This window comes from Cuculus canorus, chromosome 19, assembly GCF_017976375.1.
Source record: "Cuculus canorus isolate bCucCan1 chromosome 19, bCucCan1.pri, whole genome shotgun sequence".
Taxonomy (NCBI): Eukaryota; Metazoa; Chordata; class Aves; order Cuculiformes; family Cuculidae; genus Cuculus; species Cuculus canorus.
In genome coordinates, this window is record NC_071419.1 from 3,664,555 (window position 1) to 3,678,923 (window position 14,369).

At 47.5% G+C, this 14,369-nt stretch overlaps 1 protein-coding gene across 2 annotated transcripts in view; it reads right to left on the minus strand.

The window, feature by feature from the left end:
- Positions 1–1,733, minus strand: part of COL5A1 (collagen type V alpha 1 chain) — a 154,743-nt gene extending 153,010 nt beyond the window's left edge. For both annotated transcript variants that reach the window (XM_009569507.2, XM_009569506.2), the window contains exon 1: positions 1,531–1,733. In XM_009569507.2, the coding sequence (XP_009567802.1) occupies positions 1,531–1,630 (100 nt within the window). In that variant the 5' untranslated portion in view covers positions 1,631–1,733. The remainder of the gene's footprint in view (positions 1–1,530) is intronic.
- Between the last annotated feature and the right edge of the window lie 12,636 nt (positions 1,734–14,369).

The following is a 14,369-nucleotide window of genomic DNA, read 5'->3' on the forward strand; positions in this document are numbered from 1 at the left end:
AGTTTTCAACTAATACAAAGTACCAGAGTAGTCTGACAAGCCAGCTGCACGGGAAGAGAACTCAAGATCAGCTGTTATAACATCATACCAGTAGGCTTCTTCTAACAAAACCAAGTCCAATACTTTTGCAGTACAACCACCGCTTGTGGCAGCTCTGATTGCCGTTAACTTTTCCTGCAGGGATGTTACAGAGGGAGTTTATTCATTGACCAGAAACTTAATTTTCCATCTTGCTCAGAGTTTGCAAGCAAACCATTAATGAAAGAATGTCTCATCCGCCCACTTTTTCTTCCTTAAGGCCATTTTAAGAACTTAGAAATTACAATCATTTGCAATCCGGATGGTATATAGAGAATCCCACACGCATTTGTCCTGGTAACACACAAACAACCCTGCAAACACCACTGCCCAGGAAAATATGCCCGGAGCGTGCAAAAAATCAAGCGTGAAAGCTGAATCCCAGAGAGCTCAGCTCCTTCAGGGCACTTCTCCCTCAGTTTCTCAAGTTACCCTGCAGAACCGCATCTACTTTAACTTCGCAAGATTTCAAAATCAGCTTTGCCAACAAACTGCTTCTTCGCGTTTCCCTTGAAACGCAATATTTCCAGACCTCAGAACACCCGATGCCTCCAATTACCCTCTACAAACTCAGCAAAAGCGCTGAAAAACACACAGCAAACTCTTCCAGCAGCTCTCCATCTGCCCAGCTCAGGAATTCCACAGCCCACCCGGGGAAGGCAGACATTTGGAAAGCATTCACTTGATGAAATCAAGTTCTTTCTTAGTCTGATTGTAAAAATGACATTCCAGTTGTTTTGGGGTTTTTTTTTTCTCCCCTGGCTGGATGTCTACTGCTGTCGCACATCTGGCACTTCGCAGCGCCGCTTTGCCACGTTCAGCTACAATTTTAGGGCAAGCCCTGGAGATTTTGGGGCTGGCGAGGCGCAGAGGGAGCCTGGGGGTCCTAAGAAGAAGCTGCCAAGCTTTTATGTCCCCAAAATCTGCTGCTCTGATGCACAGAGAACCCAGAAATTAACTTCTAGGCAAAAAGTTTCTTCTCAAGGAGGAAGAACTATGCAAGAAGCGAGGCTCCCGCTTGCCTAAATATATATTCTACATATATACACAGATATATAAAGAACTAAAAGCCTGCAGGAACACATCCTGGCTTTTGCTCCAGAAAAACAAGCTCAGCAACAGGCTGCTCCGCTCCAAGAAAGGCGAATAAAGTATTGTTTTAAGTTTTTTTTCTCCCCCTTTTACGGGCCCCCTGACAAATGGCATTCAGAGACTCGGGCAGCTAAAGGAGGTTGGGTGGGTTTTTTCTTCCCTCCGGAATGCATTGAGTGAGGGGAAAAAAAAGACCAAAGAGGTTTTTTTCTTGTGTGTCCCCCACCCCACCACCTCCCAAACCACATCTCGCCCTCCTCCCCGGCTCCCCTTTTCGGAGCTGGGATTCAGTGCTTGGGGAATAGCGATAGGAGATGGGATGGGGGGGGGCTCGGGAAGGGGGTTTGGGGGGGTGCTTACCTGCCCGGCCAAGGGACAGGGCACCCAGCAGCACCAACACAGCGGGTACCAACCAGCTCCGTATCCAACTGCGCCTTTTCCACCGCGTGTGCGTATCCATGGTCCACAAAAAACACCGCACCAGCTCGGGATAACTCAAGGGGAAAAGGGTAAAAAAAATAAAATATATATACACAAGCGAAGAGAAGCCTCTCAGACCCCCCCCAGTCCCCCCCCCCCCGAGGAGCAGCCGCTTTATAAAGCCATGAGGGCTGTCGGGGGCTCCGCTGCGCTCACTCCCCGCTCCTGCAGCGACAAAACTTTTCTTTCTCTTTTTTTTCCCCCCCCACCCCTCCTTTCTTTCCTCCCTTTTTTTTTTTTGCCTTCTTCTTTTAAACCCGATGCAAGAGTTTGTCAATCTCGGAGCTCAGCAGCAAATCAGCACCGGGAGGAGCGGCTCCAGCCCGGCCCCCCCCCCCCCCCCCCCCCCCCCGCCCGCTCCCCCCCCTTCGCTCCCGGCAAGTTTGAACCCTGCAGGGCTGCAGCAGCCCCGAAAGTGCTTTTCCTTGCGTCCCCCCCCCCAGCAACGACCACAAGCTGGAGTTTTCTTGCCCTTTCTCCCTCCCAGCCCCCTAGTCTTTCCGGCTCCCAAGGGAGATAAGGGAACGGGGTTTGTGGGAGCGTGGAAAAAAAAGCAAGGATTTGGGGGAAAAAAAAAAAAAAGCAAGGATTTGGCAAAATAAAAAAAAAGCAAGGATTTGGCAAAATAAAAAAAAAAGCGAGGCCACTGCTGAAAAAAAAATGCATGGAAAGGGGAAAAGTGCAAGCAGGAAGGAGTGGAAAGGGAAGGAGGTGTCCTCTGCCAGGTTAGCTGGGTGCTGGGGTGGCAAAACCCTCCTCTGGCAGGCAAGCAAGGACAGAAGAGGGTGAAAGACCTGCTTGTCCTAAAGATGCAGCCACATCTCACCCTGGGGGTCAGCTGCCCCCCCCCAGCTGCACACACACCTCGTCCTGGGGTCTGACAACCACCCCTCAGCTGCACCCACACCTCACCCTGGGGTCTGACCACCCCCCAGCTGCACCCACACCTCATCCTGGGGTCTGACAACCACCCCTCAGTTGCACCCACACCTTGTCCTGGGGTCTGACCACCCCCCAGCTGCACCTACACCTCACCTTGGGGTCTGACAACCACCCCTCAGCTGCACCCACACCTCATCCTGGGGTCTGACCACCCCCCAGCTGCACCCACACCTCATCCTGGGGTCTGACAACCACCCCTCAGTTGCACCCACACCTTGTCCTGGGGTCTGAGCACCCCCCAGCTGCACCCACACCTCACCTTGGGGTCTGACAACCACCCCCCAGCTGCACCCACACCTCATCCTGGGGTCTGACCACCCCCAAGCTGCACTCACATCTCACTCTAAGGTCTGACCACCACCCCCTGGCTGCACTTACACTTTACCCTAGAGTCCAACCACCCTCCAGCTGCACCCACACCCTGTCCTGGGGTCCAACCACCCTCCAGCTGCACGCACACCCTGTCCTGGGGTCCAGCTGCCTCCCCCATTGCACCCACCCCTTGCCTTAGACTCCAACCTCCTCCCTGGCTGCACCCACACACACCTCACCTAGGATCCAGCCCCCAGGGCTCTTCCTCTCGCTCCACCACTGAGCCCTGACAGCCTTTACCAGTGTGATGCATCAGCCATCACTAGTGTGCAAACATCAACTCAAGTTTTACTTGTTCTGGAATCGTATAGTAATATCAGAACAGGACTAAGGGGGGGGGAAAAAGATGTAGAAATTGATGCAACTTCTCCACATCAGATCATCCTCCAGCAGTGCCCTCCCTCGCATCCCAGGAGATAAAGGCAGACCCCACGCTGCAGGACTGGGTGATACACAATGCAGCAGAACCCTCAACAAAACCAAGATCGGATCTGGAGATCAGAGAAAGAAGAACGACAAAATGCAGCCCTCTCCTTCAAGTGAGAGGCAGTGAAGACACTTGCTGCTATCGATACCTGATTTGTCAGTGCCATTAAAAGATCTGAACATCATCGTTAGTGTGCATTCAGGTGACACTACAAGTTCTTGTGGGTTTAGTGGTTAGAGTTGTACCAGTTTTCGTGGAGGGGTAATTTCACCTATAGACTCATACCCCGAGTCCAGCAAAGCACTCCAGTTCTCCACAGTCCTTGGACTCCTTAAACAGCATCCTCAAGGCCTTCATTGTCCACAAGGAAAATAACCGTTGCTGCCACCTGAACTCCCGCATTCCCTGGACTCCAGTCTCCTTGTCTATTGATTTAGTTGTTCAGCCCTGCAAGAACCTGGGCGGACACGGGCCATTCCATTGGGGGTCACTCAGCCTATTCCACCTCCGGGCTGCCTGATGGAAGAAGTCAGCACAAAGCTCGCGTCAAAGCTTCAGCTGTTCACTCAACAGAAGTCTTTGACCCGCCGGAATGAACGTTTCTTGGAATGGTAACAGATAGCAAGGTAGCCCACCAAAACCCACAAGCACAGGAGGCCAAATCCCACCAGATCGAGCAAGGGAAAAGGGGTGCTTTCAGTCAGCTCAGCTTGTACTCTAGTTATTTAATGCTTCAATGGGGAAAAAGCTTTAGGAACTCTCCCTTTACCTCTGAATGTGTTGGGATGCCTTCCCCCTCTATCCTCCCTGTGAAACTGGAAAGGCTGGAGCAGGAGCCACACACAAGAAGATATTTTCCGCTGAAAGAGCCTTTCACCAGAGAGAGGTGAAAGGCAGATTGGCTGCAAGCCCCTGAGTCTCAAGCTGGGAGGAGGCACGCAGCGTGCATGTGCTGGCTGCAGCCACGTGTAGGGTGGGTACAGTGCCAGTGGCACTCCCGGGCAAATCTTAGATGAAAGCACCTTCCAGTTCTTGCCTTTCATGAGTAACCAGATGACTTGAGGCTGGCGAGACAAATTAAGTGATGCTCCAAATTCAGGAGGAGCCTGGAGGCAAGCTCTTTCAGTACAAGTAACACCTGTGCAACCCTGCAAACACCACTGCAGAGCACTCACGGGGTGCAGCCCAGCAGTGACCATGTCCATCACCACTGCACCTCCCTCCTGCTTTGAAACATCCCGCTACTCCAGCAACAGCCCTTTCCACAGGGCCACGGCTGCATCTGGTGTGGAGTAGATAAGCTATTCCACAGCTCTCAAACATTGCAAGAGATGCTTTCTCTCCCCTTCATTTGTATGAGCAAAGCATCTCGGGCATACGGATGTTGAACTGGGACAGCTAAAAGCACCAGCAGCCTTGTGGGTTGCAAATGCCCTCCTTACCAGTAACCCTTCTTACTATGCTAATGAATTAATAACTTGATCCACAGCATTTCTGTGGATGCCTAATCCCTCCCAAGAGGCACTACCAGCTTTGCTGACGGAGGCGGTGTCTGGTTTCAGCCCCAGTTGCATACATGCCAAGATCCTGGGTCTTCCCATCCCAGATGTTGGCATTTCTGATCACACAAACAGCTCATTGTTTTGGAATGAGACTCCGTTTTGTCCTCTCCAGCTGCAAGTGAAAATCCCACTAACACCTGAGAACCAACCAGTGTTGACATTCCCTGCCCTTCCAGAGAGGTACAGCTCTAGGAGGGGGGATATCTAAAGGCATCACTGCAGATGAGGAAATAAAAGCAGCTCAGAGCAGAACACTCACTCACATGCCACCCATTTTCCAAGGGCTCCCAACTCCAGAAGCAAGCCAGAATATCCAAACCTGCACCTCCATCAGATGCAAAGCCACTTTCCTTCATAGTAGTTGGGAACCTGGACTAGGGAGCTTTTGCTGAGCAGCAAGTCTGAGTTTCTAGTTGCTTCCCAGGTGAGTTAGAAGCTTGCACAGACCTGTTTGCCCCTCCTTCACAATAACAGAGAAATACAGAAATAAGCTTGTAATGGCAGACTGGAGAATTCCAGCATCTACATGCCAAGCTTAAAGAGCCAACCTCAGAGTCGGAGCTGGCCAGATCATCTGGTAGTCCAAGCTCCAAGCAGATTTGCATGACCTGGGTTGGTCAATGCCAACTCAGAATCCTTCCAGCAGCCAGGGGAGCGTCTGACGAGCCAAAGGAATACATTACAGCAGTGCCAAATGGCCAAAGATCTTTAAGGAACAGCAGTTTCTAGAAGTATTCTCATGACTAAATGCATCTTGAGCTCAGCTAGCTGTGGTTTATGGGGTGGAGGACACAGTTGTAGGATTAGAGAAACTTAATTTTTTAACCTTTGTATCTGAAATCATTTATATGCTATGAAAGCAGACATGAACAGTCAGCCAAAAAGCCCCCAAAAAGGCATTTTTCTGTGGTTTGAAAGTATTGAGATAGCCAGAAAGAATAACCCTAGGTGTCACTGATAACCAGTTACACCCTATGGCTGATGAGAACAGACTGAAATGAGACTTTCAGAACTGCCTGAGCTGTTACACACAATAAAAAAAAAAGAAAAAAATCAGGAAAGACAATTCTTCCCAGGAATTATTTCAGGTGCTGTTTATGAGGAGCATACATCTAAAAAATACAGTTTTCCTCTGCAGTCTTATAGCTTGCCTTTATTCTTTGCCAAAATATAAACAGAGTCACATCCCTACCCCTAACTCAACTTAGATGAATTGTCTTGCACTGAAGTCACAATCCTGACTTATGATCTCATGCTTGTTGCCATGGAAATGATTGCTTGCAAATTCAGCTTAAAAAAAAAATAGAATTTAGTGGTGTGGAGACATTCTGGATTGGAAAATAAAGCTATGCATTTATCTACAGAGGAAGCACCACATCTGTTATCCTGAAGCTGGACATTGTCTCAAGCCTCGGTGCTGTGTGTGGTCTTTAATCTGAGCAAAGACCAGGTTGGATGGGGCTTGGGCAGCCTGATCCAGTGGGAGGTGTCCATGCCCAGGGCAGGGGGTTGGAACTGGATGAGCTTTAAGGTCCCTTCCATCTCAAACCGGTCTATGATTCAAAGTGCTTACTGTGCTATCCAGGGCTGCTCCTGGCCATCCCCACAGCTGTGGTGTGGCTGCAACTTCTCCAGTGCCCTAAAAATCTTCCCAGAAACATGGTTTTGAACAAAAGGTCATCACAAATCTGCATTTCTAGGGCATCAACACCAATGCCGCAAAGCTGCAAGCTACCCGATATCAAAGGTGTTGAGTAGCTCCTGCTGTGTTCCAGTCAGACTCCAGGCTGACTGGAGGCATGAAGGATAGACTCAACAGGTAGCTCCCAGGTGTGAAAAACGTACAGCTCTAAGAGAAATTAAAATTTTTCTCCCAGAAAGACAAAACACAGAAATAAAAATAACACCACTCCTGTGGTTAAGCAGCTGTTTTGGATTCACAGGCCAATTTCTATACAAAATAGCTCCAGTGCTGCGAGTCTAGGAGCTGGAGAGCCAATTCTCCCAGATCCCAGCTGCTCCGGTGGAAATTCAAATCTGATTTTTTGCCGTGAGGTGGCACCAGGACAAGCCCCGTCAGTGGAAAGAGCAGCCAACACAAGGTGGGGCTTGTTTTTTTTTTTGCATGTTTAAATGCTTCACAGTCAAAGAGGTTTAAGAGAGGAAATAGCTTTATAAAGAGAATAGACTTTCCACTCCTCCTCCTTTTCCAGTGTTGCCTTTGCTTTCATTTCATGTTAATGACTTCAAGCCTTGTATGTGTTTGAACCATATCAGCCTATTAAATGCAGAAGGACAAACACACCGTGGTGTCTGCCTATTGAGAACGATGAAGGCAGTTCACCACCTTCCCCTCCATGCCTTGGGCCAGCCTGGAGGACTGGTAGAAGCTGCCATTCCCTTTTCACATCCCTGTATTTTATTCCCTCATGCTCTATGATCTGCGGCCGATGGCCCAGGCTAAGCCCTATATAATCTGTCTAGACTTCAGGGACATAATCCTTGGTGCTACAGAAAGTGTTACGTTAAACCACAAGGCTGCACATTAACAAGGACCTGTGATTTTATGATCTTCACAAGCGTCAAAAAATGAAGGACTTCCTAAGTGACTCGGACTAAACTTTCACTGACCCCAGTGGAGGTTTCATTGAATACAGACCACAGTTCATTTTCTAGCTCAGGCTTGTCCATCACGATCATGTCCGAAGATTAAAGGTGAGCCCAAACCACAAAGCTTGTGTACAGGTCCAAAATCACACAGCAACATCTGGCTTCAGAGCTTGAGCTTGGGTGTCAGGAATATTTTTATCTAGATCACTGTGGTGTTCATTTTCAAGCCTATCCTCAAGGTCGGCTTTTAGGATTTTCCCCAGGGACGAATGGGGTTGTGCAGGAGTCAGATGAACAGACAACTTATTTCTCGTGCGTCTCCACTTTTTGGATGATGGTGATTACAAGTTCACTTAACACCATCTGTCAGGACCAGAATAATTCTTTTTTTCAGCAACTGTTAGGTTGTAGGGTTCCCCCCTCCCCATATCGTTGTTATTCCGATAATACCGATGAGCAGGTTTGCTGGTAAAGCCCAGTTTCAAGAAATGAGGTCCTTCTCCTCCCTGCTGCCTTACATTTCCTGTAATAATGACCAGGACAGATATCAATTGTGCTCATCCTTTCCCTCGTTACCTACCTCTTCAAGAAACCACCACAACATTTTTGCCAGATATTCTATGCACAGTTATTCAATATCAGTAAAGACCATCTTTTAGAGCTTCCAAGCATAAGCAAGGTGGGGTGTTGCACCAAGGAAAAGCCAGCAATTGATTTTCCCCAGGTACAATTTGGTGCTCTGAGCAGAGCTCTTTCCTGATGAAGGATGTGCTAGAATGCTACCCAGGAAAGCCCTGAATTCAAAAATATAAATTTCTGGAAATGCTGGGATGTCAAACCGAATAAGAAGTTGGCAGAAGCTGCAAGATTTGACCTATGGTGTATGGAATAGCTCTAGCAAGCGTGGCAATCCAACCTCTCCACCCTGCACAGCTTTTTCAGAAAGAGCCATCTCCAAGAGATGTCTGTATTACAACAGTTCCAGAGCCGCACGCTTCGAAAATCAGCCCATGCAACCCCAACGCGTGCTATCTCTGCATAAGTGAGAGTACAACACCAAACAGGTAGAGTTTAGGGCATATATGGGATTGCTGGGTGGAAATTAAATATCATAAAAATTAGACTAAGATGCCAGGGAAAAAAAAGTCCTTAAGTTAAGATCTCCTCAGCCATGAAATCTCTGTTAAATTTCCCAAAGGAAGTGGTGAAAAATCCCATTGCCCGAGTCATATCAAATCAGTCTGGACAAAGCTATACACTGCTGGGAACAATCCTGCCCTGGTATGAGAGTGGGTTGCACAACCATAGACATCATCTTCTCTGATGGTGTCTGCACCTCACTAATACTGGAAAAACGTGGGTGCATTTCACAAGACAGTGCAGTCACAACACCAGGACAAGCGCAAGGCTCCTGCTCCCATCATTGAGCAAGTGGGTTACAGCCTCCTCCTGCCTTTGCTGGCATGGATGGGCATCCCAGCACCCCTCCTGCCTGTTGACCACATACATTCTTCAGGATAAGGGATGTCCTTTGTTAGGTTTTCCACACACATAATGGCAAAAAGAAAAATCACAGGGGTTTCTTCATCCCCATGAGCAGTAACAATATACACATCTGCGTGTCCTACATACGTACAAGCGCATCCAAAGTTAGCATCATTTATGAATTATTCTACCTACCTCTAGTAACCAATTAAAGCCCCTCAGTGTATTTTGGTTGCATTAGCTGATGGTCCCTTCATTCTCTAACCCTTCCTCAAAAAAAAAAGGCAACTTAAAGGCTAGAGAAATTACCAAGCAATTTTCATTCACATTTTCCCTTCACTAATTTGTCGGTTAATCATGTAACACAGTTTCCAGGTAACTATTTCCATTTATAACTGTGTTGCATTAACTACACCAAAAATGGCTCATTCCATAGATTCCCCTTTGATGTCACAAGATTACAGATTCATTCCTTTGAGGGCTTCTGGAGTGAGAAAACCCTTCATTTTGTTGTCTTTTCTCCCCCCCTTGTTGAAGTAGTGGTTTAGAAATTATGAGAACACAAGGATGCTATGCGCACCACCCAGCCATCAAAACCCAACTTAGACAACAGGCAACACTCTTCGTAATACTCAACTACTTTCTAAATAGAGAGGGGAAAGAAAATGTCAGGCAACGCAGTCATTTTTCTTGATGAATCACTCAAGGAACCCAATCCAGCAACCAAGCGGTCTCTAACATGACTAATTTTTACTTCTGTCTGTTCAGTGTTTCCAGTAAGTCACCTACTCGGACACATCTGTACCTTTCCACAAGTCTCCACGCTGACTGACTTCTTTCCCTGGTGATGGGTTTTGCAGTTTGGAGAGCTCTGGGGTGAGCTAGACAGCATGGCCAGAGGTCCAGACCTTGGCCAGAAAAAGATGCCAGCTCATTAACATCTTCCACTGGACTCACAGTGCTCATACATCCACGTTAAGCACCGATATACCACCCCAGGTCACCCCACCGCCTGCTAGATCTGGTTCTTGTTCCAGCTTCTTATTCCATCTGAGTTTTTAGGATGCAGCACCCACACATTCACCATAGATGCTCCACTACTGCTCGGGGATGACACCTCGTAGCGCTGGGGTCTTCCTGTAGCGCATGCAGTTTTCTGAAGTTATTACCAGGTTTTTCAGCTGTCTGAAACTGGAGGTTGGGTGGTCACCTCACATAAGGTGCCATGCTTAATTCCTTCTTTTAAATACAGACCTGGTTTTGCCACCAGTTCAGTTCCAAATCAGACCAGCATCCTAAAGCCTCCCATTTACATATTTCAGGGGGTTGGTCCTTCGTTTTGTGAAGGGAGGGAGTGGATTATGGGCACTTACTCCAGACCATCCTCAGCAGCTCCCACTCCAGAGAAGCAAATGAAAGAGCAGAGCACTTGACAGCTCATTACACCTCCCAGCTGTGGGTTCCACACTTATGGGTGTCCTTAACCTTTTCCTGCCCCAGCACCTTTTACTTACCTACCACACAGCTTGTTTTCCTCTAGCAATACTTCCTCATGGCTTTGTATTCATAAATCACGAGGCCAGAGGGGCTCACGTTTCACAGAGGCCATGCGGATTCAATGAATTAAATCTTGTTTGAACTAGAGTATCTTTCTTAGCAAACCAAACAAACTTCTTGACCCAACTTGTCCTACAGCAAAACGAGTCCAGAAGGAACTCCTGGCTGCAGTGAGAAGGTATTTTGCTTGAAAACTCAAGTGTAACAGCTTCACTCGGCGCTGCTGAGAAACTGGAAGCTCTGAGGAGACACCCTTATCTCAGACTTTCTGCTAGGTCCAGGGCTGATTTGTGCAAAGACCCTTTATACCCTTCTGGCAGCCGTTCTGACTTCTTGCTATTAGAGATGCTTTGCTTGGTGTCATGCTTGGCTCCTCTGAGCCATTTTTCTCTCTCCCCCTTGGTCCCTGGCTTCAGCAGCAGAAATACATGTCTATTAGCCAGATCAGCCACCCAGCTGATTCAAACTGATATAGCTCCATCAAACGCAAGGAGGCTTCACACATATATAGTTGCAGCATCTCTGCCCCCACGCCTTCCTTTGAATGAAGGAGTCAACAATTTAATCAAACATAACTGCGATTTAACTTCCAGGGTGACATTAAATCTTATTGCTAACTGGACTCTAATACTACAATCTTCCAAGAGCCACAGAAAATCTGTTTTCCAGAAATGCCTTTCCATTTAGACATCGATTTATTTCCAGCTCATACACAGCCCTCACGCAGGACTTCATCCCCTTACTGCTCAGTTCCACAGGCAGCGCTAAGCAGCCAGCTGCACGCGTGGGGCTCCCGTGCCTTGACTCACGCAATATCAAACCTCAGATCAGAAGTTCTGGGCCTATTCCATAGAATCGTTAAGGTTGGAAAAGCCCTCTGAGATCATCCAGACCAACCACCAGCCCAACACCACCATGTTGACTAAACCATGTCCTCAAGTGCTGTGCCTAGAGGTTTCTCAAACATCTTCAGGGGAAGGAGACTCCACCACTTCCTGGGTGGTATTCACCACAGCCCAATGCTCCACTAAACCAGCTATTCACTTTAGGGACATTTTGGTATAGGTTCCACTTTTAAGCCTGTGTGTATTGAAAAAAAGACAGAAGAGTCTTCAGATGAAGGATTCAATTGACAAAGGTCACCAGCGAACATGACCAATCTATTATACTGTTAAACAACTCAACACGCAGGGGTTAATCAATGCTAGCCCAAGGTCTAATCCCTCTTCCTGCTTAATAACTCACTGAAAACAAACTTCTAATGTTCTGGAAAGAAAGATAAATGCATGGAAGGCTTGAGAAGGTTTGGTTTTCAGAGCTCTCGGTTACTACAAAGCCTGACTACTGTCAGTCTGACCAGATGTTATTTCCATCCTTGTGAGGATACGGATTAGGGAAAGGTTGGCTGGCGCTCTGCCAGTTTACAAGAGTCAAAGCACTGGACAACTCCTTAACCTGGGTTAGCGGGGCTGTCCTGCACAGACAAAGCAAGAGTCACTCTTCCCTTGGGGTTTCTGTGCATATTCCAGACCTCTATTTATAGCTGTGATTTGTGCTTTTACAAGATGGTAATTTCACACTGCTCATAAATCTTTCCCTGAAAACTGGTATTTGTAGGTCAGCAAAGAGAGGAAGCCAGCAACCAAAATTGCTGAACTTCTGCAGAAGCTGTACAATTGGGCCACAAACGCTGAAATGCAGTCAGGAGGAATCAAAGAATCTTGTGTTGTCTCTCCTCTTGGAAGTGGATGTGTTTTTTCCATGAGCATCAGCGGCTGCTTCTTACACATTGAGGAGGTTGTTGGGGATTTGGGAAGAGGGTGACACTATTTGCTTACCCAGCGGATACAGCTTACTGCATCAATATGCCAGCCAAGTTTGGACTGGCAAGTCACATCTCTGACATTATGTCATGGAAGTGTCCATCCCTTTTGGCTTTTTTGCATTTCTTACACCTCTGGGGTCACATTTTCCCTCAAAACAGAACAGATGCGCAGCAGAAGGTTATTTCCTTTGGCATTTAAGGATTTTGGGAGGAAACTAAAGGTAGTTTAGACTCTACAGCATTGGAAAGCCCACAAATACAAACACTAAGCTGTCCTTAAGACCTTTGTATCCTGTTGATTCTGGAGCAGCCTTGCAAAAGTCCACTCCCATGGAAAAAACAGTCACAGTTACTGCAGCTCACAGCAATCACGAATGCTTTTAACAAGCAGGCATTGCAAGCTGGGATCCTCAAGATGCAGAGGCTCAGATATCACATTTCTTTTTCCTTGTCAATATTTTCATTGCTAATCATAGAATCCTTAAGGTTGGAAAAGACATCTAAGAACATCAAGTCCAACCATCTACACAATACCAACATGACTACTAAACCATGTCCGGAAAGTGCCACATCTACACATTTTTTTGACACCCCCTCCAGGTATGGAAACTCCACCACTGCCCTGGGCAGCCTTTTCCAATGGTTTCCCACTCATTCAGCAAAGAAATTTTTCCTAATATCCAATGTAAACCTCTCCCACTCCCCGACACAACTTGAACCCTTAAGGAAACAAAAGGAAACACCCTTCAGGCTCTGCCCATCTTTGCATCTATTACATCTGTCCTCTACCACCAAAGTAAAACAGCTTTTCCTCCAAATGCTTTACTGTTACCCGTAAACAGGCTTTTTATAATTAGGAAAGAGATGCTCAATTCCTGAAACCAACAAATCCTTTTCTAAGTCACAGCGAAACGCAAGGGCGCTCCAACTCCAAAATTAATTCAACTTTTCATTGCAACAGTTTTGCCTACTTCTGAGCTACAATAAGCGGTTTACAGGATGTTTGCTGTTTGGTCTAAAACCCAAACACTTACTGCTTGTCTAAGCTGGTGTGTTTTGGGTTTTTATAGGCCACTGGAAACTGCAAGCATCACAAATAGCTCCATCATTGCTTCTTTCCCTTCAGCTCTCCAGGGTTATTTGACACTCAAACATCCAATTGAAAAAAAAAAAAGGATTACAAAGCAAATAGTCCAAAACCAAAACTCTTAAAAAGTAACTTGTAAAAAAAAAAATGGTATCCTCTTAAAGACCCTATGCCTGACCTCTGCCTACTTCCACCCAAGTGTGTCAGTAGAACTACGCACAGCCAAAGAAATCCCACTGGCACAAGAACTACTTGAACTTCAGTGAGATTTTCAGGTAAAAAGTCCCAGGTGCTGGGACTGGGGTCTGAGGAAGGCCGGTCATTCATGGAAAGCCAGAACTGTGTTCTTGCATGCTGGCTTCATCGTCCCTCCCTGCAGGTTACAGGCAGTGCAGTGCCCCACCTCCCAGCGTCCACACTGGAGGACCTCAGCTGGGTGGGTCACCACGGATGGTGGAGGGGAGCTGGGATCCCACCCAGCAGCTCTGCCAGACCCTCACTGGAACAGGAGGCATCTAATGTGGAAAGCAGGTGTGCAGGCGGAAGACGTCGGGTTTGCAGAAGACAAAGCAGGCACGGAGCAGCCCAAGGGAAGAGCACCTGCCCCAATAAAGCAAGTTGGTTGCGCCTAATAAAATGCCTTTGCAGCAGAGGCAGGAACCCCAACCAACCAGTTCTCCCCCACATCCTCCACTCATTTGTCGTAACACAGCAGGAAGCAGTCTGGCCTTTAAGATACCAAGTCACATCAGCAGGGACCAGGCTGAGGACTTCCAGCAGCAAGATGAGCACAGCTCCTGCCTGGATTGGTAGCTCATCACTAAAGCCAAGGGTAAGAGCCTTTGGACTGAG